Source organism: Globicephala melas, chromosome 15 (assembly GCF_963455315.2).
Source record: "Globicephala melas chromosome 15, mGloMel1.2, whole genome shotgun sequence".
Lineage (NCBI taxonomy): Eukaryota > Metazoa > Chordata > Mammalia > Artiodactyla > Delphinidae > Globicephala > Globicephala melas.
Genome location: NC_083328.1, coordinates 38,726,416 through 38,752,069, shown reverse-complemented (window position 1 = coordinate 38,752,069; position 25,654 = coordinate 38,726,416). Strand labels below are relative to the sequence as shown.

The 25,654-nt window shown below is 39.4% G+C and overlaps 1 protein-coding gene across 1 annotated transcript in view; it reads right to left on the bottom strand.

Moving 5' to 3' along the window:
* Positions 1-25,018, bottom strand: part of DSTN (destrin, actin depolymerizing factor) — a 37,345-nt gene extending 12,327 nt beyond the window's left edge. The window contains exon 1 of the mRNA XM_030872405.3: positions 24,775-25,018. Within this exon, the coding sequence (XP_030728265.1) occupies positions 24,775-24,777 (3 nt within the window). The 5' untranslated portion in view covers positions 24,778-25,018. The remainder of the gene's footprint in view (positions 1-24,774) is intronic.
* Positions 25,019-25,654: the final 636 nt, after the last annotated feature.

Here is a 25,654-nt window from a genome sequence, read left to right as displayed (position 1 = left end):
ACAGCGAGGAAGCAGACAGAATCAAGTGTTCAGGTCAGTGACCAGGAGGCTGACTGATATCACCAAATGCTCATTTTCTCTCATCTTCCCACTGCGGTGGCTTTAGGGGCTTCGATGTTAAACAAGTACGATTTCTTTACGACTACTAACACTGTAATACTAACTTTTGCCCTTGAAAGTAATTTAAAACATGCACGAGGCAACATGTACATTAGATTCAACTGTAATGAATAAAATATGCTTGAATTTGTTAGACCTTGATTTACTTAGTATATACTTGGAATACACTTGATATGGAAGATTAAACAACTGGTGCCTAGACTCTTGATAATGATTTTTATAAAGCTGGACTAAAATAAAACTGCGAGGGCAGACTGGGAAGGCAGGGGACACCACTCCTCCAGCCCGGCGCCTCTGCCACTGCTCCTCCATGGTCTCACGGGCACCAGCAGGGCTCTTCTTCCACCTTTGACTCTGGGGGGTGAACGGGAAAGCCTGGGGTACGGACTAGTGGGATGGAAAAAAGATAAACTACTCCTTAAGTAACTACAGTTTATTAACTTTTTTAGAGGCCAAAAGCAGATAACTTGATATTAAAGCACCAGAATTATGAGAGCAACAGCTCCACCCAAGCTTCCCCACTAACCAGCTGTGTCACCTCGGGCGTGTCATTTAACATCTCCTGAGTAAAGGAGTTCCTTCAACTGATTTACTTAGGGGCATGCACCAGGTCAGTAGGATCACCTGGGGATCCTGTTAAAATGCAGATTTTGCAGATTCTGATTCAGAATATCTGGGGTAGAGTCTGAGACTCTGCATTTCCAATCAGCCCCAGGTGACAATCCCTAAACTGTTGCTCTAAAATTTCAAGAAACATTAAAATCTTAGCTCATTGCTATTTTACTTCTTTGCCTACAAGTTTAACTTTTATAATGAAGCAGTAGTGATAGAGTACATTATAAAAACTAATAGGCCCAAAGTCAAAGCATTTTTTGAGCCACAGACTCCTGGTAAAGCCTATGGGTCCTTTCTCAACATGGTATTTCAATCAAAATAAAAGATACAGCATTTAAAAAAAACCAATTATATTGAAATACAGTTCATCTATCATGATGGTTAAGAATTCCTGTGAGTATTAAATTCTGTGGATTTGTTATCACATTTCAATGAATCTCTTAAAAACAGTTGTAACACTAATATTCAGAATCATTTGTTCACTGTGTTTTTTACCTAATAGAAAAGATCCTCTCCCATAAGTCTCAGTTTTCAGTATTTCTCTAAAATGTTAATTATTAACATTTTAACTGCTCAGCTGTCAAGAAATCCAAAGTTTATTTTTTAAAGCAAAACCAAATTCAGTTGCAATTTTAAATTTATTTCTAAAGAGTTATTTATATTCAACTGCAAAGTTTTAACAATAAAGACCATTAAAGGATACTTTGAAATAGGACCAAAATCTGCTGCACTGTTGGGAAAGAAAATCTTGAGAGCAAAAATAGATTGCTATTACAAGAGCCTTGTGATTACCTTAAAAAGATATGTTATCCACGACTTCAGTTTCTCTCTGTTCTGTACCAGTGACCACTGGAGAATAACAGTTGCTTTCAGAACTCCACCCCCATGTTAAAATAGTTGCTGTTAAATGATTCTTCACTTATTTTATCTCACGTGACTACCAGTTTTAACTTGTACCTGAAGCATAATGGATCTCAAACCTGAGTCTCCTCTGGCAGAGCTTGTGTAAAACACTGATTCAGAGATTAAATGCATAATGTACACAGAGGCACTGTCTTTATATTCAACATTCACCCAGTGTACGCTTCTTTAAATAAAGTTACTACTCACAAACAGAGGGGGAAGTAAAAGCTACAAAGACTATGAAACACTGGGTATTTTAAAGTTAAAACATCAACTCTCTCCACTTCTAGAGTAAGGGTGGTAATCTTTGAAAGAAGCTCAAGTTTTCTGATTCAATTATTGTAGACAACGGAACCAGGCCAAAAACGAAATGTGATGGCTTACAGCAGCCTACCTTTCAACAAAACTTCAGAAACAGTGGTCTATGTCTATACTACCAAACTCACGTAGGATGCCTGCTGGCTCCATAACTGATGCCAACTACACTTAACCCAATCCTCATTGGAGAAAACAGGAATGAAAGCTATTGTTTTGCCTCAGAAAATTATTAATTTTTAAAAAATTATTTTTCTAAGCTGAGCGTCTGAAACATTTGAAAGTAGAATACTGCATAGCAGACAAATACAGTTTCAAATTTACAAACACCTGGCAGAAAAAAATGGCATTAATTAGGTCCTTTCTCAACCTACCAACTCTTAAACACCCACCATAACTGCTAATCAAAGGAGTTGGGGAGTTTAAATGGGTTCACAATTATCCTTTATTTACACCATGCCTTGCACAAGGGCCAAGAGAATCAGAAAATTACTGACTACAGAATATTTAGGCTTTTGGCTACTACAACTGGTGCCTCTGAGCAATAATGATCACACAACAAATAAAATGAGAGTGACAAGTACTTCAGGGACATTTTTACATGTAAGATTTAAGAACCTCACAGATCCTGTGTCAAGATGGGAGGCAGAATACATACATTTAATTTATCTCCCTACCAAAAAGCCACTGAGAGTTCAAATAAGAATGAATGAAATTAGTTTGAGAAGCATTTAGGTCTCTAGATCCCGTCCTGAACTCCACTCTGCCGCCACCCCACTCCCTGGAATACTAGAGGTTATTCTCTGGGTAAACAGTATGTCTTTCTGGCTTAGTTATCATACTGAAAACAGGAAAATAGGTGGCCATATGCAAATGATGCTAAGACACTCCACCTCCAACACCACCTTGAAGCTGTGCTGAACAACAGAACTTTCTGTGATGATACAAATGTTCTCTGTCTGCACTGTCCAATATGGCAGCCACTACCACACACGGCTACTGAGCACATGAAATATGGCTAATACAACTGAGGATTTTAAATAGTTTAACATAAAATAACACATAAAATTAACTCAATATGTACCAAAATAGTATATATTGGGTAGACAAATCTATAAAACATATTACGTAGTTTTCTACCTTGGAAAAACACTATACTATTTAGCGTTATGGATGCCTCCTGTCCTCAGGAACCACCGTTACTATACTATGCAGTAAAATAATGCCCCCAAGGGCAAGGATTTCAACTCCAGTTTACTGTAATAATTATGGCCAACTATTTCTGGAGGTAAGGAAGCAATCTTGGGGGGATAAGAGACTTATAATAGACTCTTTTTTTGGCACGGGGATATTCTGAGTGTTAATTTGGAAGAGTCAAAACAACCAGACAGCTTAAAATTTGTATTTGAAACAGTAATTTCTACCTGTCCTCTGACGACCGCAACTACAGATTGAAAAACATACTGACATTCGCTGTATCTCTCCCCTTTCTTCCCGTGACTATTAAATGGATGAACAGCAAAGATATGAAGAACACAAAGGATGAGAACGGTCTTCTTTAACAGTCAAGATTGAGTCACACCACCTCTTACCATTATCCTCCGCACAACTATCAGCTACAGGTGTGAAGCAAAGGTCACAAGGATGAAAACTGGGGCCTGCTGTGGGGCGAGCTAACAGGCTCTGCCTTAAAATCTGTCCCTGCCCAGTAAGTAAAGATCAGTCAGGCAAGCACACAGCAAATCCTCCATCCCTTGATAAGCCCAAAATGTCCACAGCTGCTGAGTACAGTTTTCTAGACCGTGCCTGGCCAAGGGGGCCAAGAAAGAGCTAAATTGAGCCCCTGCTCCACTAGCCGAGAGGCGCCTCTGCAGGGCTGCGAAGCTGGCAGCAGCGCCATCTGCCTGCCTCCTGGGGCTGCGCCACCGAGGGAAGCGCCGTTCTGTCGTTTGCGCAGTCACTACACAGGCCAGCAGCGAGCCAGAAAATGTTCCTAGTTAACCCTCTGCCCTGATACACTAGCTCATCCCCCAAAGCCAGGGTGACTAAACTGTTAAATTTACAGCCAATTTCCACTTGTAGAAGTCCTTCATTCACCTCACAGCAAAGTACAGACAATGTCCTTGAGACAGCCTATGTAGACCAAACAGCAACTCTCTACTAGCTGCATGTTAATGTTTAGAGTTCCACGAAAACCATTTTATGGTTACACCTTACTTGGTAAGGAAAAAAACTCATTCAATAACCTAAATTCTAGGAACCACCACCCACAGAAAAAAACCCGCCACCAAAAGAAAAATAACTTACAGAAAAATCATCTCAACAGCCAAAATAGATTAGATAGAATAAAGGCCCAGTTGCTAAACATCTGTCTCACTCCGATTGTATGCAGTCTTATTTACAGACAGTCTTACTAGGTGTAACAGGTTCCCCACCTGCTGGGAGGCTGAGGCAGGGAGTCGGAAAGGCAGGGCAGGAACAATAAGGAGTTCCATAAACCTGACGGAGAAAGTAACATCCCCCATTTCTCCCCCCACCCGCCTCAAATCTAGATAGAAAAATGGGAGGGGGCCCGAGCAACCAAGGGATAGAAGCACACTGGCAAAAAGTCCTAGGTCTTTCCTGTTTTCTTTCAAGTGCCCAATTTCCTTCAGGATAAAATCCATGCCAAGCACTTTATGCCCTATCTTTCCAGCTTCCTTTCCCACTTCTCCCTGACGTGCACCCCGTAATTCCAGTCATGCACGACCTCTGGGATTCCCTGAATACACCACATTCTCTAGTGATACTTCACCTTCCTCCTCTGCCGCCGGCCAAGTCCTTCAGGGCTCAGCTCAGGCCTCCCCTCTGGGAAGGAAATGCTTACTTGGCCTCTCAACCACCATATGCTAACACAGAGGACGATTATTTCCATCACAGAATCATCAACGACTGTGATGAACTTTCTATTGGGTGTCTCATTCTCTAGACTGTGCTCCTTAAGGGCAAGAACTAACAGTATCATTTTTTCTCCAACCCTATTCTACCTAAGAAATATCAGCTACTTTATAAGGTTTTGAAAAATGATTATCCCTTAAAATTTTTATGAAATGTTGTATTTTTTCCCCATTCTTTATGATACAATTCTTCAGTTTACACCAAGGAAAATACTACATCTCAAAACTTTAGGGTTTTCTGAAAGAAACAAAGCGAAAAACTTCTAAGCAATTTTCATTGATCTCCACAGAATATTTTGGTCCTGATCAGACCTGCTATTATTTTCTTTTTCCTAAAAATACAGAACTTCAGACCTCTGACATACTGTTTGCATATATTTATAATGTTTATCTTTTAGATTCCTCATAACTGACAAAAACAACTTGTAAAGAAGGAAAATTTTTACATCATTTGATTTTATAAGGACAACTCACTGCATATCACATCATGGAACCATGAATGTACTTGCGATGATGATGAAACTGAAAGACATTTTTTTTGAGCTATAACTGACACAGCATTGTTAGGTCACAACAACATACCTGTTGTTTCAAGTGTACAACATAATGATTCAGTATTTGTATACACTGTGAGATGATCACCATAATAAGTCTAGTTAGCATCTATCACCACACGTCGTTACAATTTTCCTTCTTGTGATGAGAACTTTTAAGATCTACTCTTTTAGCAACTTTCAAATCTACAATAAGTACTATTACAATATTATAGTCACCATGCTGTACATCACATCCCCAGAACTTATTTATTTTATAATAGAAGTTTGTACCTTTTGACCACCTTCACCCATTTTGCCCACCACCCTGCCTCTGGCAACCACCAATTTGTTCTCTTTATCTATGAGTTTGGGTTTTTTTCTTTAGATTCCACATATAATTGAGATCATAAGGTATTTGTTTTCCTCTGTTTGACTTATTTCACTTAGCTTAATGCCTTCAAGCTACATCCATGTTGCTGCAAGTGGCAAAATCTCCTTTTTTATGGCTAAATAATATTCCATTTATGTATTTATATATGTGTGCACATTTTCTTTATTCACTTAACCATCAATGAACACTTAGGTTGCTTCTATGCCTTGGCTATTGTAAATAATGTTGCAATGAACAAGGGGTTGCATACATCTTTTATTCCTTTGCATAAATACCCAGAAGTGGAGCTGATGGATCATACGGTAGTTCTTTAATTTTTAATTAAATTAAAAAATCAGTATGAGGAATCTTCATACTGATTTCCATAATGGCTGAACCAATTTACATTCCCCCCAATAGTGCACAAGGGTTCCCTTTTCTTCACATCCTCACCAACACTTGTTATTTCTGTCTTTTTTATAACTGACATTCTAATGCATATATGGTCAATTAATTTATGTCAAAGGAGCCAAGAATAAAAAGTTGACCCTTGAACACCTTGGAGGTTAGGGGTACTGACCCTCTGCACAACTGAAAATCTGCATATAATTTTATAGTCAGCCCTCCAAGTCCATGGTTCCACATTGGTGGATTCAACCAACCACGGATCGTGTAGTACTACAGCACATATTTACTGAAAAAATCCACCTCTAAGTGGACCTGTGCAGTTCAAACCCATGCTATTCAAGGGTCAACTGTACAATGGGAAAGGACAATCTCTTTTAATAAATGGTTTTGGGAAAAGTGGACAGCCACGTACAGAAGAATGACACTGGACCGCTATCTTATAGCATAAGGAAATTAACTCAAAAAATAGATTAAAGACTTGAATGGAAGATATGAAATTGCAAATCTCCTAAAATAAAACACAGATGGTAAGCTCTTCGACATAGGTCTTGGTGATGATTTTTCTGGATCTGACTCCAAAAACCAAAAGCAACAAAAGCAAAAATCAGTAAGTGGAACTATATCAAATGAAAACACTTCTGCACAGCAAAGCAAACCATCAACAAAATGAAAAGGCAATCTATTGAATGGGAGAAAATGTTTGCAAATCAGGTATCTGATAAGGTACATATCCAAAATATGTAAAGAACTCACTCACATACAACTCAGTAACAACAAAAAAAATTCAATTAAAAAATGAGCAGAGGCTCTGAATACACATTTTTCCAAAGACATAAAGATGGCCAAGAAGTACGTGAAAAGGTGCTCAACATCACTAATCATCAGGGAAACAATCAAAACCACCATGAGACATCACCTCAACTCTTGGTATCTTTATCAATGCCCTCTGCCTAACACATACACACAATCCCCCATCTACCCGGAACCGAAGCTGTTTAATAAATGTTTATTTAATCAACGTAAGTTTTCTACTTAATATTCTGTTCTAAAGGTCACAAATATACACTTTTTATTTCTAAAACTGATATGTAAGCATCACTTAATTTCAGAATAAATGCTAGATAAGAGACATTAATGTATACAGTATTCAATATGCAAAGAGTATGACCTTTAAGAAGTCAATATCCCATAAAACAAACTGACACATTTCAAAATTTCTGCAATCCCCTCCCCTGTTAAATAGCCATTTGATTCTGCAGTTGAAAAAATTTAAAAAGCACTACTTAATAATAAGATATATCTATTAGTGGTTTTATCCAAGGTGGAGAGAATGACTGTTTCAAGCACTTATTAATATTAGGGAGAAAAAGATCTCCACAATATTTTGCCTCACCTTTCACTAAGATAGGAAACAAAGAATACATTCCTAAACTGGGGAATGGAATACTGTTTGCAACAAAAGGAACAAACTGCTGATGTACAAATACCTTATCCTAAGTGAAAAGAACCCAGACTCAAAGGTTATGACTGCACAATTCCATTTATATGATACTCGTGCAAAGGTGAAAGAAACTACAGGGACAAAGAACAGATCAGTGAGTCAGCTCTACACACCACCAGTCCCTCCCATCAGGAAACTTGCATAAGCCTCTTAGATAGCCTCATCCACCAGAGGGCAGACAGAAGAAGTAAGAAGAACTACAATCCTGCAGCCTGTGGAACAAAAACCACATTCACAGAAAGACAGACAAGATGAAAAGGCAGAGAGCTATGTACCAGATGAAGGAACAAGATAAAACCCCAGAAAAACAACTAAATGAAATAGAGATAGGCAACCTTCCAGAAAAAGGATTCAGAATAATGATAGTGAAAATGATCCAGGGGGCTTCCCTGGTGGCGCAGTGGTTGGGAGTCCACCTGCCCATGCAGGGGGCGCGGGTTCGTGCCCCGGTCCAGGAGGATCCCGCGTGCCGCCGAGCAGCTGGGCCCGTGAGCCATGGCCGCTGGGCCTACGCGTCTGGAGCCTGTGCTCTGCGACAGGAGAGGCCACAGCAGTGAGAGGCCAGCGTACCGGGGGAAAAAAAAAAAAAAAAGTGATCCAGGACCTCGGAAAAAGAATGGAGGCAAAGATTGAGTAGATGCAAGAAATGTTTAACAAAGATCTAGAAGAATTAAAAACAAACAGAGATGAACAATGCAATAACTGAAATGAAAACTACACTAGAAGGAATCAATAGCAGAATAACTGAGGCAGAAGAACGGGTAAGTGGCCTGGAAGACAGAATGGTGGAATTCACTGCTGCAGAACAGAATAAAGAAAAAAGAATGAAAAGAAATGAAGACAGCCTAAGAGACCTCTAGGACAACATTAAACTCAACAACATTCGCATTATAGGGGTCACAGAAGGAGAAGAGAGAGAGAAAGGACCAGAGAAAATATTTCAAGAGATTATAGTCGAAAACTTCCCTAACATGGGAAAGGAAATAGCCACCCAAGTCCAGGAAGTGCAGCAAGTCCCATACAGGATAAACCCAAGGAGAAACACGCCGAGGCACACAGTAATCAAATTGGCAAACATTAAAGACAAAGAAAACTTATTGAAAGCAGCAAGGGAAAAATGACAAATAACATACAAGGGAACTCCCATAAGGTTAACAGCTGATTTCTCAGCAGAAACTCTACAAGCCCGAAGGGAGTGGCATGATACACTGAAAGTGATGAAAGGGAAGAACCTACAACCAAGATTACTCTACCTGGCAAGGATCTCATTCAGATTCGATGGAGAAATCAAAAGCTTTACAGACAAGCAAAAGCTAAGAGAATTCAGCACCACCAAACCAGCTCCACAACAAATGCTAAAGGAACTTCTCTAAGTGGGAAACACAAGAGAAGAAAAGGACGTACAAAAACAAACCCAAAACAATTAAGAAAATGGTCATAGGAACATACATATTGATAATTACCTTAAATGTGAATGGATTAAATGTTCCAACCAAAAGACACAGACTTGCTGAATGGATACAAAAACAAGACCCATATATATGCTGTCTACAAGAGACCCACTTCAGACATAGGGACACATTCAGACTGAAAGTGAGGGGTTGGAAAAAGATATTCCATGCAAATGGAAATCAAAAGAAAGCTGGAGTAGCAATACTCAGATAAAATAGTCTTTAAAAAAAAGAATGTTACAAGAGATAAGGAATGACACTACATAATGATCAAGGGATCAATCCAAGAAGGTAAAACAACTATAAATATATATGCACCAAACACAGGAGCACCTCAATACATAAGGCAACTGCTAACAGCTATAAAAGAGGAAATCAACAGTAACACAATAATAGTGGGGACTTTTAACACCTCACTTACACCAATGGACAGATCATCCAAAATGAAAATAAATAAGGAAACAGAAGCTTTAAATGACACAATAGACCAGATAGATTTAATTGATATTTATAGGACATTCCATCCAAAAACAGCAGATTACACTTCCTTCTCAAGTGCACACGGAACATTCTCCAGGATAGATCACATCTTGGGTCACAAATCAAGCCTCAGTAAATTTAAGAAAACTGAAATCATATCAAGCATCTTTTCTGGCCACAACGCTATGAGATTAGAAATGAATTACAGGGAAAAAAACATAAAAAACACAAACAAATGGAGGCTAAACAATATGTTACTAAATACCAAGAGATCACTGAAGAAATCAAAGAGGAAATCAAAAAATACCTAGAGACAAATGACAATGAAAACACGACGATCCAAAACCTATGAGATGCAGCAAAAGTAGTTCTAAGAGGGAAGTTTATAGCTATACAAGCCTACCTCAAGAAACAAGAAAAATCTCAAATAAACAATCTAAATTTACACCTAAAGCAATTAGAGAAAGAAGAACAAACAAAACCCAAAGTTAGCAGAAGGAAAGAAATCATAAAGATCAGAGCAGAAATAAACGAAATAGAAACAAAGAAAACAACAGCAAAAATCAATAAAACAAAAAGCTGGTTCTTTGAGAAGATAAACAAAATTGATAAACCATTAGCCAGACTCATCAAGAAAAAGAGGAGAGGACTGAAATCAATAAAATTAGAAATGAAACAGGAGAAGTTACAACAGACACCACAGAAATACAAAGCATCCTAAGAGACTACTACAAGCAACTCTATGCCAATAAAGTGGACAACCTGGAAGAAATGGACAAATTGTTAGAAAGGTATAACCTTCCAAGACTGAACCAGGAAGAAATAGAAAATATGAACAGACCAATCACAAGTAATGAAATTGAAACTGTGATTAACAATCTTCCAACAAACAAACGTCCAGGACCAGATGGCTTCACAGGTGAATTCTATCAAACATTTAGAGAAGAGATAACACCCATCCTTCTCAAACTCTTCCAAAAAATTGCAGAGGAAGGAACACACCCAAACTCATTCTATGAGGCCACCATCACCCTGATACCAAAACCAGACAAAGATACTACAAAAAAAGAAAATTACAGACCAATATCATTGATGAATATAGATGCAAAAATCCTCAACAAAATACTAGCAAACCGAATCCAACAACACACTGAAAGGATTGTACACCATGATCAAGTGGGATTTATCCCAGGGATGCAAGGATTCTTCAATATACACAAATCAATCAATGTGATACACCATATTAACAAATTGAAGAATAAAAACCATATGATCATCTCAATAGATGGCAGAAAAAGCTTTTGGCAATATTCAACACCCATTTATGATAAAAACTCTCCAGAAAGTGGGCATAGAGGGAACCTATCTCAACATAATAAAGGCCATATATGACAAACCCACAGCAAACATCATTCTCAATGGTGAAAAACTGAAAGCATTTCCTCTAAGATCAGGAACAAGACAAGGATGTCCACTCTCACCACTATTATTCAACATAGTTTTGGAAGGCCTAGCCACAGCAATCAGAGAAGAATAACAAATAAAAAGAATACAAATTGGAAAAGAAGAAGTAAAACTGTCACTGTCTGCAAATGACATGACACTATACATACAGAATCCTAAAGATGTCATCAGAAAACTACTAGAGCTAATCAATGAATTTGGTAAAGTTGCAGGATACAAAATTAATGCACAGAACTCTCTTGCATTCCTATACACTAATGATGAAAAATCTGAAAGAGAAATTAAAGAAACAATCCCATTCACCATTGCAACAAAAAGAATAAAATACCTAGGAATAAACCTACCTAGGGAGACTAAAGACCTGTATGCAGAAAACTATAAGACACTGATGAAAGAAATTAAAGATGATACCAACAGATGGAGAGATACACCATGTTCTTGGACTGGAAGAATCAATACTGTGAAAATGACTATACACCCAAAGCAATCTACAGATTAAATGCAATCCCTATCAAATTACCAATGGCATTTTTTACAGAACTAGAACAAAAAAACCTTAAAATTTGTATGGACACACAAAAGACCCCAAATAGCCAAAGCAATCTTGAGGGAAAAAAACGGAGCTGGAGGAATCAGACTCCCTGACTTCAGACTATATTATAAAGCTACAGTAATCAAGAAAATATGGTACTGGCACAAAAACAGAAACATAGATCAATGGAACAAGATAGAACGCCCACAGATAAACCCACACACCTATGGTCAACTAATCTATGACAAAGGAGGCAAGGATACACAATGGAGAAAAGACAGTCTCTTCAATAAGTGGTGTTGGGAAAACTGGACAGCTACATGTAAAAGAATGAAATTAGAACACTCTGTACGTAACACCATACACAAAAATAAACTCAAAATGGATTCGAGACCTAAATGTAAGACCGGACACTATAAAACTCTTAGAGGAAAACATAGGAAGAACACTCTTTGACATAAATCACAGCAAGATCTTTTTTGAACCATCTCCTAGAGTAATGGAAATAAAAACAAAAATAAACAAATGGGACCTAATGAAACTTCAAAGCTTTTGCACAGCAAAGGAAACCATACTCAAGACAAAAAGACAACCTTCAGAATGGGAGAAAAGATTTGCAAACGAATCAACGGACAAAGGATTAATCTCCAAAATATATAAACAGCTCATGCAGCTCAATATTAAAAAAACAAAGAACCCAATCCAAAAATGGGCAGAAGACGTAAATAGACATTTCTCCAAAGAAGCCATACAGATGGCCAAGAAGCACATGAAAAGCTGCTCAACATCACTAATTATTAGAGAAATGCAAATCAGAACTACAATGAGGTATCACCTCACACCAGTTAGAATGGGCATCATCAGAAAATCTACAAACAACAAATGCTAGAGAGGGTGTGGAGAAAAGGGAACCCTCTTGCACTGTTGGTGGGAATGTAAATTGATACAGCTACTATGGAGAACAGTATGGAGGCTCCTTAAAAAACTGAAAATAGAATTACCATGTGACCCAGCAATCCCACTACTGGGCATATACCCAGAGAAAACCATAATTCAAAAAGACACATGCACCCCAATGTTCATTGCAGCACTATTTACAATAGCCAGGTCATGGAAGCAACCTAAATGCCCATCGACAGACGAATGGATAAAGAAGATGTGGTACATATACACAATGGAATATTACTCAATAAAAAGGAATGAAATTGGGTCATTTGTAGAGACGTGGGTGCATCTGGTGACTGTCATACAGAGTGAAGTAAGTCAGAAAGAGAAAAACAAATATCGTATATTAACGCATATATGTGGAACCTAGAAAAATGGTACAGATGAACTGGTTTGCAGGGCAGAAAATGAGACACAGATGTAGAGAACAAATGTATGGACACCAAGGGGGGAAAGCGGCGGGGGTGGGGTGTGTGTGCTGAATTGGGCAATTGGGATTGACATGTATACACTGATGTGTATAAAATTGATGACTAATAAGAACCTGCTGTATAAAAAAATAAATTTAAAATTTTTTTAAAAAAAGAACATCAGTGGTTGTTGGGGATTGGAGGAGGTATTAATATGGGCACTTTTTTGGAGTGAAGGAACTATTCTATATTTTGATTGTGGTGGTAGTTACACAACTGTATATGGCCAAAATCTGCAGAACTTACACTAAAAATGGTGAATTTTACTTTACGTAAATTATCCTAAATGGAAAAAATATACATTACTTTTAGTTTTTACTTCAAGAGCAACAATGTAAAAAACACTCTAGTCCCTTTTGAGAAAGATAATACTGAACACACCATAAGCTAATGGTAAACGATGTTGTCTTAGCTTAACAACTTGGCTTCTCTGGAGGATGAGCTAGCATGTCAGTGAACCGAAGACAGGAAGCAGACTTGATGCTGTTGGTTAACTGATCTACCTTTGTTCCGTGGTCACACTCAGTTTCTAAGCCCTACCAAATTCCTCCTTAAATGTGTATTTCAAATCTATTCCTTCTCATCTACTCTTCAAATCTCCTATCACGCCCAAGATTAAAAATCTTCACCAATTCCCAAGCACCCACAAAAGTCCGAATTCATTAACACAGCATAAGAGGCCCTTTATTATCTGAACCAACCTACCCTTCCAGATTTATCTTCCACCACAGGCAACGATATTACTCACTGTTACCTTTCAGGAAGCAATTTGGCCATTTTCACCAAGAGCCTTAAAAAAATCTAAACTCTTTGACCCTTTAACCTAGTATTCCTACTTCAAGGAATTTATTCTGGGGAAATAATCTGCATAATACTAAAAATGAGACAGTCCAAATAAAAACAGAAGAATTACTAAGAAAATCATAATATATCCACAGGATAGCTTGTGATACAGCTGTTAAAATTATGTTTATGGTAAGCTTTTAATGACATGGGGGAAATAATTATGATTTGGTTTAAGTGAAAAAATAAGCTAGATATAAAGTTTTATGTACAGTAAAATACATAGAGGAAAAAGAAATTTCATCTCTAACAGTGGGAATATAAGTGACTTTATCTACTCCCTAGTTTCCTCTATTTTCCAAGTTTTCTATGATGAGCAAATTTTAAAAATCAGAAATATATACACACAAACACCAAAATTTGACTCAGTAACTGCATACCTAGGACTCTATTTTGAACAAACAATGCCAATGAAGGCAAAGATTTATGCTCAAGGATGACTGGGCACTACTTACAATACGGATTAAAATCTAACAGGAAGATGATTTAATACCATCACTGTATATGCATAATACCATTACAGTTTAAATAGTTTTTACAGATATATTTAACACACCATAAAATTGACCCATTTAAAGTGTAAATTCAGTGGGCTTTAGTATATTCACATTGTGCATCCATCACAGTCTAGTTTTAGAACATTCTGAACACCTTAAAAAGAAACCCAGTACTCATGAACAATCACTCCTCTTTTCCATTCTTACCAACCCCAAACCTAGCCAACCACAAATTTACTTCCTGTCTCTATGTATCTGCCAATCCTGGATATGCTATATAAATGGAATCATACAACATGCAGTCTTTTTCTGACTGGCTTCTTTCACTTTACATGTGTTAAGGTTCATCCATGTCATAGCATGTATCAGTACATCATTTATTTTACTGACAAATAATACTCCATTGTACAGATATACTACATTTTATCTATCCAATCATCAGTCGATGGACATCTGGGTTGTTTCCACTTTGAGGCTATTATGAATAACACTATGAACATTCATGTACAAGTTTTTATGTGGACATGTGTTTTCATTTCACTTGGTATATAACTAGGAGTGAAACTGCTGGGTCATTTGGTAACGCCTAAGTTTAACTTCTTGAGGAAATGTCAAACCGTTTTCCAAAATGGCTGCACCATTTTACATTCCCACCAGCAACATATGTGGGAGGGTTCCAACTTCCCCATGCCCTTGCCAACATGTTAGTTTTTTTACAGCCATCCTAGTGGGTATGAAATAGGATCTCACTATGTTTTGATCTGCATTTCCTAGTGGCTAATGATTTTGAGCATATTTTCATGAGCTTATTGACCATCTGTGTATCTTCCTTTAGAAAAATGTCTATTCAAAGCCTTTGCCCATATAATTCAGTTGTCTTTTTATTGTTGAGTTGTAAGAGTTCTTCATATATTCTGCAAGTTCCTTGTCAGACATATGATTTGCAAATATTTTCTCCCATTCTCTGGGTTGTCTTTTCCACTTTCTCAATGGTGTTCTTCGATGCAAAAAAGTTTTCAATTCTCATAAAGTCCAATTTACCTATTTTTCTCTTGGCACCTGTGCTTTTGGTGTCACTGCCTAAAAATACCACGAAAATTGTCCAAAAAACACTGCCTAATCCAAGTTCACAAAGATTTATGCCTATGTTTTCTTCTAGGAGTTTTATAGCTTTAGCTCTTATATTTAGGTCTATGACCCATTTTGAGTTAAATTTTGTATATAGTGTGAAGCAGGGATCCAAATTCATTCATGTGGACATCACCTGTCCCAGCATCATTTGTTGAAGACGCTATTCGTTTCCCCATTAAATTAGCTTGACACCCTTGTCACATTGAGATGTGAGAAATAAAGGACATAAAACTGTTACAGATGAACTCAACTGTTTGAGAAAAATCTACATTGACATTCTCCAGATATTCACTATCTCCCTTATTTCCATTATAGTACTTATTACAATCTCCAATTATCTTATTTATTTACTGATTTCTTACCTGTCTCCCCCATGAGAATGTATATTCCATAGGAAAAGGGACTTTGTCTTGTACACTGTTGAATCTCTAGAACCTACAACAGTACTTGATTCCCAGAAGGTACCTAACACTTATTTATTGAAAGAATGAGCATATGTTTAAAGTGGCCTGAAAGAAAGTGCACCAAATGCACTTTGGATAGGGCTGTCATTACAACTCAATTTTCCTTAATGTTATATAACGAACATACATTATTATTACAATCAGATGTGAAGATATTTTAAAGATCTGTAATACTTCTGCATCAATTTGTTGTTCCTCAAAGTTCCAAGAACCTCAATTTTTTTTTTTTTTTTTGCGGTACGCGGGCCTCTCACTGTTGTGGCCTCTCCCATTGCGGAGCACAGGCTCCAGACGCACAGGCTCAGCAGCCATGGCTCATGGGCCCAGCCGCTCTGCGGCATGTGGGATCTTCCCGGACCGGGGCACGAACCCGTGTCCCATGCATCGGCAGGTGGACTCTCAACCACTGCGCCACTAGGGAAGCCCCAAGAACCTCAATTTTTGCCAAACTATTTTGGCTTCTTTTATATAGTACCCCAGCACAATGACACCACCAACTACCTAGTGGCTCAGGTCTAAATCTTCGGAATTATCTTTGATGTCTTTCTTTCCCCTATGCCACACACCCAAATGATCAGTAAGTCCGGTCAGCTCTTCCCCCAAATATACAATATCCAATCACTTCTCACTATCCCAGTACTAACAATCCTAATCCAAGCTACCACTGACTGATTGAATAATAGCAACCGTCAATCAGTTTTGTCCCCATTTGTACATCTAAATCCTATCTCACTCCACAACTTAACACCCTAACACCTCCCTACCACCAGACACCCGACAGCTTCCTGGTGCAGTCACCTTGGCTCACCCAGCTCTAGCTCCTGCCTACAGTCCATTTCCTACTTTTCTCCCTGCTTTTCACTGAATTCCAACTACACAAACCTTTTTTTGTCCCTGGCATGTCAAGCTCATTCTCTTCTCAAGGCCTTTCTACTTACAGAGTTCCTTCTACCTAAAATGCTCTTAACATGGCTAGCTAGCTCCTTCTTGCCATGCAAGTCTTAAGCTCAAATGTCACCCCAAGAGGACTTCCCTAAGAATCTACCCCAAGGTAACCAACTTTTCTAGTACTCCCTATTGATCACCCTATTTTTTTCACACCAGTTGCCATTACCTGACATGATCTTGTAATTTTTTGGTTGTCCCTCCCACCTGCCCACCTCCATTAGAATATAACTTCTACAAGGAATGGACTTTGTTTTTCTGTACTGTATGCCAAGTACCTGGGTCAGTTCTTGGCATATAATAACTTCTCAAATATTTATTGAATAGATGATTGCTATTCTAAACCTTGAGGGCAATGAACAACTGTGTTTCATTCTCCATTAATTACTTCAAGAAAAATATAACTATGAGTGGAAGACAAGATATTTTTACATCAAGGATCAAAATCACCTCAAAAGTCAAATTAAAAAGTTGATCATATATAATGACTCCAAGTAAAATAAAATTAGTTTAAAGAAATAATAAACAATTAGAAACATGTTTTTATGCACTCCTTCACCGTTTTTATTTTATCTACAATTACTGAAGTCAACACTGGTGTACTCAGAATATAAAGAAAAGAGACTGTTAAACTTGGATCTAAGGTTGTTTAATATTACTGTTTTAGCCAGTGCGATAAGCACTTTACTGTGTGCCAGGCATTGCTTTACTGATATGCATCGACAAAATGTTGTGATGGTTAAGTACTATTATCATCCCCACTTGGAGGAATGATGAAATTGAGGCACAGAACAGTCAGTAATGTGTCTCAGGTTATACAGTCAGTAAGTGGCAGAGCCAAGATTCAAAAAACCTAGGCAGCCAGACTCTGGGCTCAAGCTCTTAACCACTTCTCAGTATAGTTTAACAGTAATGATAACAATACCTACCTCACTGGGTTGCTAGAAGGATTGAGTGAGATAAGTTAACACAATGTCTGACACACAGCAAATACTTATAAGTTATCTAAGATAGCATTACTTCTTGTTCTTTCATTTGTTGAGCTTTCAAGTGCTTTTCTATGGTTCAGGATGCCTCAATGAGCATCAAATACCATTCAGTTTCATTTTTAAGAAAGAAAGAGAATTGGCATTACTGAGCAGTTTTTGCATGTCAGAATTAGTTGAAAGGTGCTACTCTAATAATACCTGCCTTGTCTATCTCAAAGGATTTTCACTGTTAAGACTCGAACTAAATTATAACGCAATATACAAAGGGGAGGTACTATTCAATTAGTTCAGTACTTAAAACTCAATTCCCATTGTATTAAAAGAAAGGTATGTGGGAATAGAAAGTATAAAAATTAAAGTAATCCATCTCCATGGGACCCGGCCCCATCATAATGAAGAATGCCCTCTCATTCACTCATTCGTGTTCATTTGGTAACATCTGTTGTGGGCCTACTTGGAGAGGTGTTGTGGTACTGAAATATACAAATCCTAGCCAATGGAGCTCAACAGTCTAGTCCCACAAAACATCTTAATAAGTTCCATAAAAGGGATTCACAGGCTACCTCAGCACTGTTAGTCATATGCAGACATGCCAAGAATTAACAAAAGTGTTGGTACCCACACTAACGTCCCCTTACACATTAAACAGGCCAATCCACAAAGTCTGAGGCTGGTCCGTTAAGGTGGCCACTAACCACATGTGGTTTAGAGAGTCCATTAAACATGGCCAGTGCTGCCGAGGAACTGCATTTTTAATTTTATTTCACTTTAATTAACTTAAATTTTTAAATTCATTATCAATTCCATTACTGGAAAACTAAGTATGCTTGGAGCAACTTAAGTATATGACTCTGCTTTTTCAACTATAAATTTTATGTCTAAATATATACCAAATATTTCCAATGAAAACCGAGCATCTGAATTGAGCTGTGCTGAGTATAAAATATACAGTGGATTTCAAACAATTTGTATGAGAGAAGAATGTAAAATGTCTCATTTTTTAATTGATTAAATGTTGATACAATATTTCAGATATATTGGGTTAAACAATTTCATCTTTTCTTTTTACCTTTTTAATGGGGCTACTAGAAAATTTAAAAATACATATGTAACTCACATTTTATTTCTATTCGACAACATTGGTCTAAAGATGACTTACAACGTTTTTAAAACAAGGCCTCAATGATTTGAGAATTCCTCAGAGCTTCAGAGCTTCCATAACTGACTTAAAAGATAGCTCCAGAGCCAGCTGGAGAAGTTTTACCTATATCTGCCCATGCTTTAGTTTTAGCTCTATTACTTAAAAAAAAAAAAAACACTACCACCAACAAAAATGTGCTTTGTGAAAGAATTTAAAAATTTACAAGTTGCCCATCTTCTGAAAACAAGCCAAGACAGGAATATGGGTAGAAAATTCTACGGGTAGAAAAATATGGGTAGAAATAGGAGGAACAACCTACAAAGTAATGCAAAAATGTTGAAAGTAGTAAACAGTCTTCCTCTAATGTGATCCAAAAGCACAAACACACAGATAAATTAGTTTTAAATGTAGGTTTCCTGCTACAGTACGCACTGAAGTTTCTACCTTTCAAGTGCTCATCCTAAGCCTTGTTGCAACAGAATAAGAGTTCTTTGACGGTCCCTTGTCATGTCAAAAAAAATAAAGCCAAAATCTCCACCATTTCACACTACAGATTAAAATATGAATTTTAAGAATTCTGACTGCATTTTTCCTGAAATGAGCTACTTTTAAAAGATCTACCAAAAATTGATTCTTTAACACAGCAAACAAATCATGAAATAGGGTAAACAGCACATAAGCATTACAATGTCAGCTACTAGAAGACAATCTTACAAGAGTTAAGGATCACTCAAGACTATGTACTCAACTCTATGGGGGCCCTTGTACAGAAGATTCCTTGTACATGAATTCCAAGATTCCATGAATTAAGTAACAAGTCTGTCAAAGCATTACTGAGATGAACCAATCTGATGTTTATTTTTCTATGCTTCTCCCAATGTAAAATTTCAAGCAAAATGAACAGGAGACAGCTTTTAGAAGCAGGACAACTCCAAGTGAAAACTCATTTCTAACACCAATGATTAAAATATTTCTGAGTGTTACATATAAATCTTTGGGTATGTCTTTCATGGAAAACCTAGAGAGGAGTATTAGGCTATGTGGAAAGGTAGCTCAAGATGCTTAAATAACAAGCATCACGTTTATGGTTTATTATTTTCTGTGGTTTAGGTATGCAAATAGCAAAGACTATGACAGAGACCAGGCCTAGTTATTCAGACTAGAGCATTACTCTGTAGATAAAAAAAAAGTACATGTTAAAACAACAGTTTTTAAAGAGTTTCAATTTTTTTTTTCAAATTTCAAATGTGGTGTTCGGCTCAAAGTATCTTAATTATTACTGAAAGAAAATATAAGTTACATTAACATAAACAAAAACACAAATGTTTAGAATCTTCCTGTATACAATAAACACCATTTTGATTTAAAACAATTCTGTTTACAAAAAACGATTATGGTTATTTGTTTTATTTTTTTAATAGCCTTTATTTTGTAGAGACATTGTAGGTTCACAGCAAAATTGAGCAGAAAGTACAGTTTTCCCGTATATCCCATGTGTGTTTGTTTTTAACATTTTGGCTAGAAGCCACACATAACCTAGATTTTATATAGTGCCCAGGAAAAGCAAAAGACATATTGACCATCTTGTCCAAAAGCCTCACATTTGGAGAATTAAAATAGTTCTGGTAGAGGCCTGTTAAGTTCTAGGTAGCCTAAATTAAGTAAAACTTAATCATCACGGTTGTAAATTCTTTTTTGCCTTTATTCCCCAGAAAAACACCCTCAGAAAAGGCACTGGGATTCCTTCTGGCCCTCTGAAAATTGTGTTTCTGATGCAACCGCCCATTAAAAAATACGCAATCCCAAATTAAAAATCCCCAAAACGGAGGAAAAAGAAAGAAAAGGGTAAGTATAGAACAGAGGATGTTAATCTCCACGCCCTGTGGCAAAGATGGAACTCTACTCTGGATCACTGTGCATTCTACCACAACCAGGGCCTCACAAGGGCAGGTGGCTAGAATTAAGAGTACTGAACTTCTGTTACTTAGCAGCTTGAGAGGCAGGCAAAGAAAAGCAGGTGCCAGAGGCAAGGTATATTAGTCTTCATTATGCAGGTCCGGCTTTGACAAGCACATTCTCGCTGATTTTCTTTTAAGGTTAGATTTACTTTATGGCTCCACAAATGAGTTTATATGAAGACGTGAGGAGTATTTACACAGTGTCAGGGTCACTGAAAGCTCATGCATGTAAAAACATAAGCTGCAACAAGAATGAAAAGATACTCAACTACTGCTAATCAGAGAAATGCAAATTAAAAGAATGAGAAACCATTTCACACCTATCAGATTGGTTTTCAAAGTCTCATAATGCCAAGTAGTGAAAATAGAGAAACAGGCTCGTGAAAGCAGCTGATGGGAGGCAAACTAGAACTAAACCTCATCAAGTTCTTTTTTTCAAAGTTGCAAAAGGATACACGAAGCATGATAACATTTATGTAAAATCTTAAAATACGTCAAGGCAACATATATTATTACAGATGCATACATGTACAACTGAAAGTATGGAAACATCAATGAAATGTGTTAGTTTCAGGTGACTATGCTGAACTTTTACCTGAGCCCTGAGCTCCTGAAAAGCAGTGAAGATTAAGAAATTCACTCCCATCATTTTGTGTTCAGGGCAACAGAAGGATCCTGCTCTTGCTTACTTCCAGATTAAGACATGTCCCCAGGCTTTCTCAAGACTCCTCAGTTTACCAGCCCCAGGTCTCTGTCCTTTTTTGTTGTTTTTTTGTTTGTTTTTGAGATGTTCCTCATTTCAATTAATGTTCTCTCAAATGCAATAACCTGCAAAAATCATCTCCTTAATCGGCCAGTACATTACGTCTTTGACACAGGAGTGGTTACCTCTGGGGAGAGAAGGGAATGGGATGAGGAAAAAGATGCGTATTTACCTGTAAAGGTAACATAAAAACCTGAAATATGGCAAAAAGTTAACCTTTTCTTTTTTTGTACAAAGGAACTTATTATTCTGTGTACCTTCCTGCTTAAAATGTTTCAAAATTAATTTTTAAATTATTTTAAAACCTGATGTGGAGTCAGAAAAGGCCACAAGTCAATAAAACCTTTACAGACTGTTTTGTAATATGTTAAATGGGCACAGGAACACATGCCCAACCTCTTCCACTAGATTGCTGTAAGTAAAAGTGTTTTTGCTAATCATCAAGTGGAAGAATACAGGTGTAATTCAGTCTGAGCCAACAGCTCAGTTTGTTAGAGCCGAGTTCTGATTAGGGTAAGGTTAAGGGTTAGATTATCATGCAGACCTTTACTGTTTCAGGGACAAGACTACACTCTCACTTCCCAGAGAGCCACTGGTTACAAGAGAAGCTAGGCCAGTCTCCTGTGATGTCTCAATCCATACCCAACAGGAAGAACTACTCAGCAGATAACCCTAGGAATTTCATGGTAGGCTGGTAAATAATCTTTGTATGAGGAAGCTGGCGCACCCAGTACACACGCACACCAAAGTTTTGTTTGGAGAGTGTAGATGTGGTTCCTGTGGAGGGTAGGCTTTTTTTTTCTTTGGCACTGTAAAGTGAGACTTTAAAAACATGAAATCTCATCTTAAAGTGCTCAGGGTGATCTGAGTTGGTTTCAAATTGCTTTATTCCCAAGTGCTTCGAGAAGACTTGGTGAGTACCAGGAAGTGATTTTGTTAATGTAGAACAAATCCATCAACAGTTAAAATTTAATCTGAAAAAAAAAAAATCTTAGAAACTTGGAACCAAGTATCCAACCAACAGATCTAAACAGTTTCAAATACAGAGGTAAAGTGCTAAAATCAGGGAATAAACATACATCTTCATAATATTCTCTAATAGCTGGAATGAAGGGAGAAGCTCTGTGCTCATAAGGCTAAATACAAGAGTAAGCTTTAAAAATGGTCATCTGCACAAATGAACTGATCTACGAAACAGACACAGACTCACAGACAAAGAGAACAGACTTGTGGTTGCCAAGGGGGAGGGGGTTGGGGAGGGACAGACTGAGGTTGGGGTTAGCAGATGCGAGCTTCTACATATAGATCCTACTGTATAGCACAGAAAACTATATTCAACATCCTATGATAAACCATACTGGAAAACAATATTTTAAAAAGAATGTATATATATGTATGACTGAAGCACTCTGCGGGACAGCAGAAATGAACACAACATTGTAAGTCAACTGTGTCAATTAAAATAATAAAATAAAGATGGTCACCTGTATTCTAAACTCTCTTTCTTTGCAAGCATCCTAACAAGAGTAGTTCATAAGTTCTTCCGACCTCCCGAAGTTTGAAACGTACTCGGAATCACCCATCTTGATTAATTTTTATTTCTCCTCCTCCTTCCGAACCATAAATATTTTAAACAGACTCTTCATTTTATTTGAATGTATAGAAATAAGAAAGTTAAGCTTTAAAGTTTAAGCATTTAGCTAAAGTAAAAAGGTTTGGTCCTATTTTCAAACAGAAAATAAAGTTATGTCAAATCAGAAGGCACTAAAGCCGGCTCCAGCCTGATTCAAAGCACTTTCGTCTGAGTGTATGGTCTTAAATTTATGAAAACTCAAAGCCCTAAGATTAAGTCTTTTAGCATAAAGTAGTACAATCTTAAAGAAGTCAGAAAGTTGTAAGATGCCGATCTCCTTTGTAGCTTACAAAATCAAACCAAAGAAGAACCAAAAACTGAACAACATCAAATTCGTACTAAATATCCTCAGTCATCCAGAAACTACTGTTAATCTCTAATTTTCTTCCACCACTGAGCCAGTCTGCATAGCCCTGAAAGGTGCAATACCTTAAGAAAACCCCAACTGTCATTCAGTGAAAACACTGTGTAGGAAGATAAACTGGTACCAACTGTTTCCAGGCAGACAGATGCAATAACAGTGTAATATTTCCAGCAAAGTCTGGTAAGCCTTTGCCTGCAAATCATTGACCAAAAATGGTAACAGAATGCGCAGACTACAGAAAACGACAAAATGTCCTACTTCATCGTCCACTTAAGAGCAGGGTTCTACAGCAAACGAGAGTGACAGTTTAGAGGGGAAAATACGTGAATTAAGCAGTCCAACACCTAGAATATGCGGAACATCTGTTTACTTTTTAGCGACTCGGATAGCTTAATGGACTTTAAAAAGCTTTTTCATTTGCTTTAGTTAGCATCCCAGCATCATGCCCACCCCCTGCCCGCTAAATACTGGCAGAGCCAACCTGTTTGCAGGTAGAAGAAAATCTGTGACCGTACATGGAGGCCGGACAGGCCACCGCCCGGCCGAACGCGCAGGACGAGGAGCTGCGGGACGCGGACCACCGGGGGCGGCAGCAAAGGACCGCAGGCCCGGTTCGGAATCGTGGGGGTCACGCTCGGTGGCCATCCCGCCCCCCAGGTGGCTCAATAAAGGCCTCGTTCCCTCCTCAAGACGCACGGACCTCAGGGGCCGAAACCGCCCGAGTCGCCGACCGCCCGCTCCCGGCCTTGGCGAAACGTGCGCCAAAGAGGCCCCACCCGGGAGCGCGGGCGGACCCCGGGCGGCGTCGCCGGGGCGGGGGGGTCGACCCCGGCTGGGCTACCGAGGCCAGGGGGAGGCCCCGCGCCGGCGGCGACGGCGAGAATGCAGCGGCCGGGGAGCCGCCCCGGCGCGGGGCCCAGCGGGTCCGCGGCGGCCGAAGCCCGGGTCCCCCCGCGCCGCCGCCGCCCCGACCCCGCGGCGCCCCGGGCCCCCAGCTTACCATCTTCGCCGCGGCGGCCGCAGAGCGCGGAGAGGGAGCCGGCGAGCACCAAGTCTGCAGAGCGACCTCCTCACAGCAGCCCCACTAACCTCCCAGGGACTGGCGGGCGCCTCGGGCCCAGACGCTGCGGCGCACGTCACGCGCTGCCCACCGTTGCTACGCAACCGGCCGGCCTGGCAACGCCCCGCCCCGGCAGTCCCCCCCCCAACCCCGACTCCGCGGGGGGCGGGGTCTTCCTCGCCTTCCGGAGAAGGGGCACCGGGTACCCCTCACCAGCTCTGGCCTGTGGGGCGGGGGCGAGGTCCTCCCCCAACAGCTCCGGACGAGGGGGCGGAGCTTCAGCTGGCACCTGCGGGCGAGGGGCGGTGGCCCCTTCACCGGGGCGGGGCCACGTAGCGCCCCGCCCACTGCGCCGCCGTTGCCCTTACATGGAAGTAGCCACCTGGCCAGGTGTGCACCGCCGCGAGGGGCGGGGCCTGGGAGGGGGAGGGGTGAGAGGGGCGGGGCCCGCGGCGGAGGAGACGGGAGGGAGGAGGGAGGGAGGAGGGAGGAAGGGAGGAGGGAGGAAGGGAGGGGGGAGGAGGAGGGGGAGGAGGAGGGGGAGGAGGAGGGGGAGGAGGAGGGGGAGGGAGGAAGGAGGACGAGAGGGAAGGAGGACGAGAGGGAGGGAGGAAGGGAGGGACGAAGAAAGGACCAGCGGGAGCCGGGGCGCGGGCGGTCGCGGGGGCCGCGCGTCCCGCATTTTTTACCTACTTTGGTGAGATTCCCGCCATCCTCGCCTGATTGGCCCAGACCTGCACGTCTGGCCCTCGGGCGAGAGGAAAAATCTGCACATTTTTCCTCTTTGCCGAGGCGACTGTGGCGATTCAGAGCGCTCTGA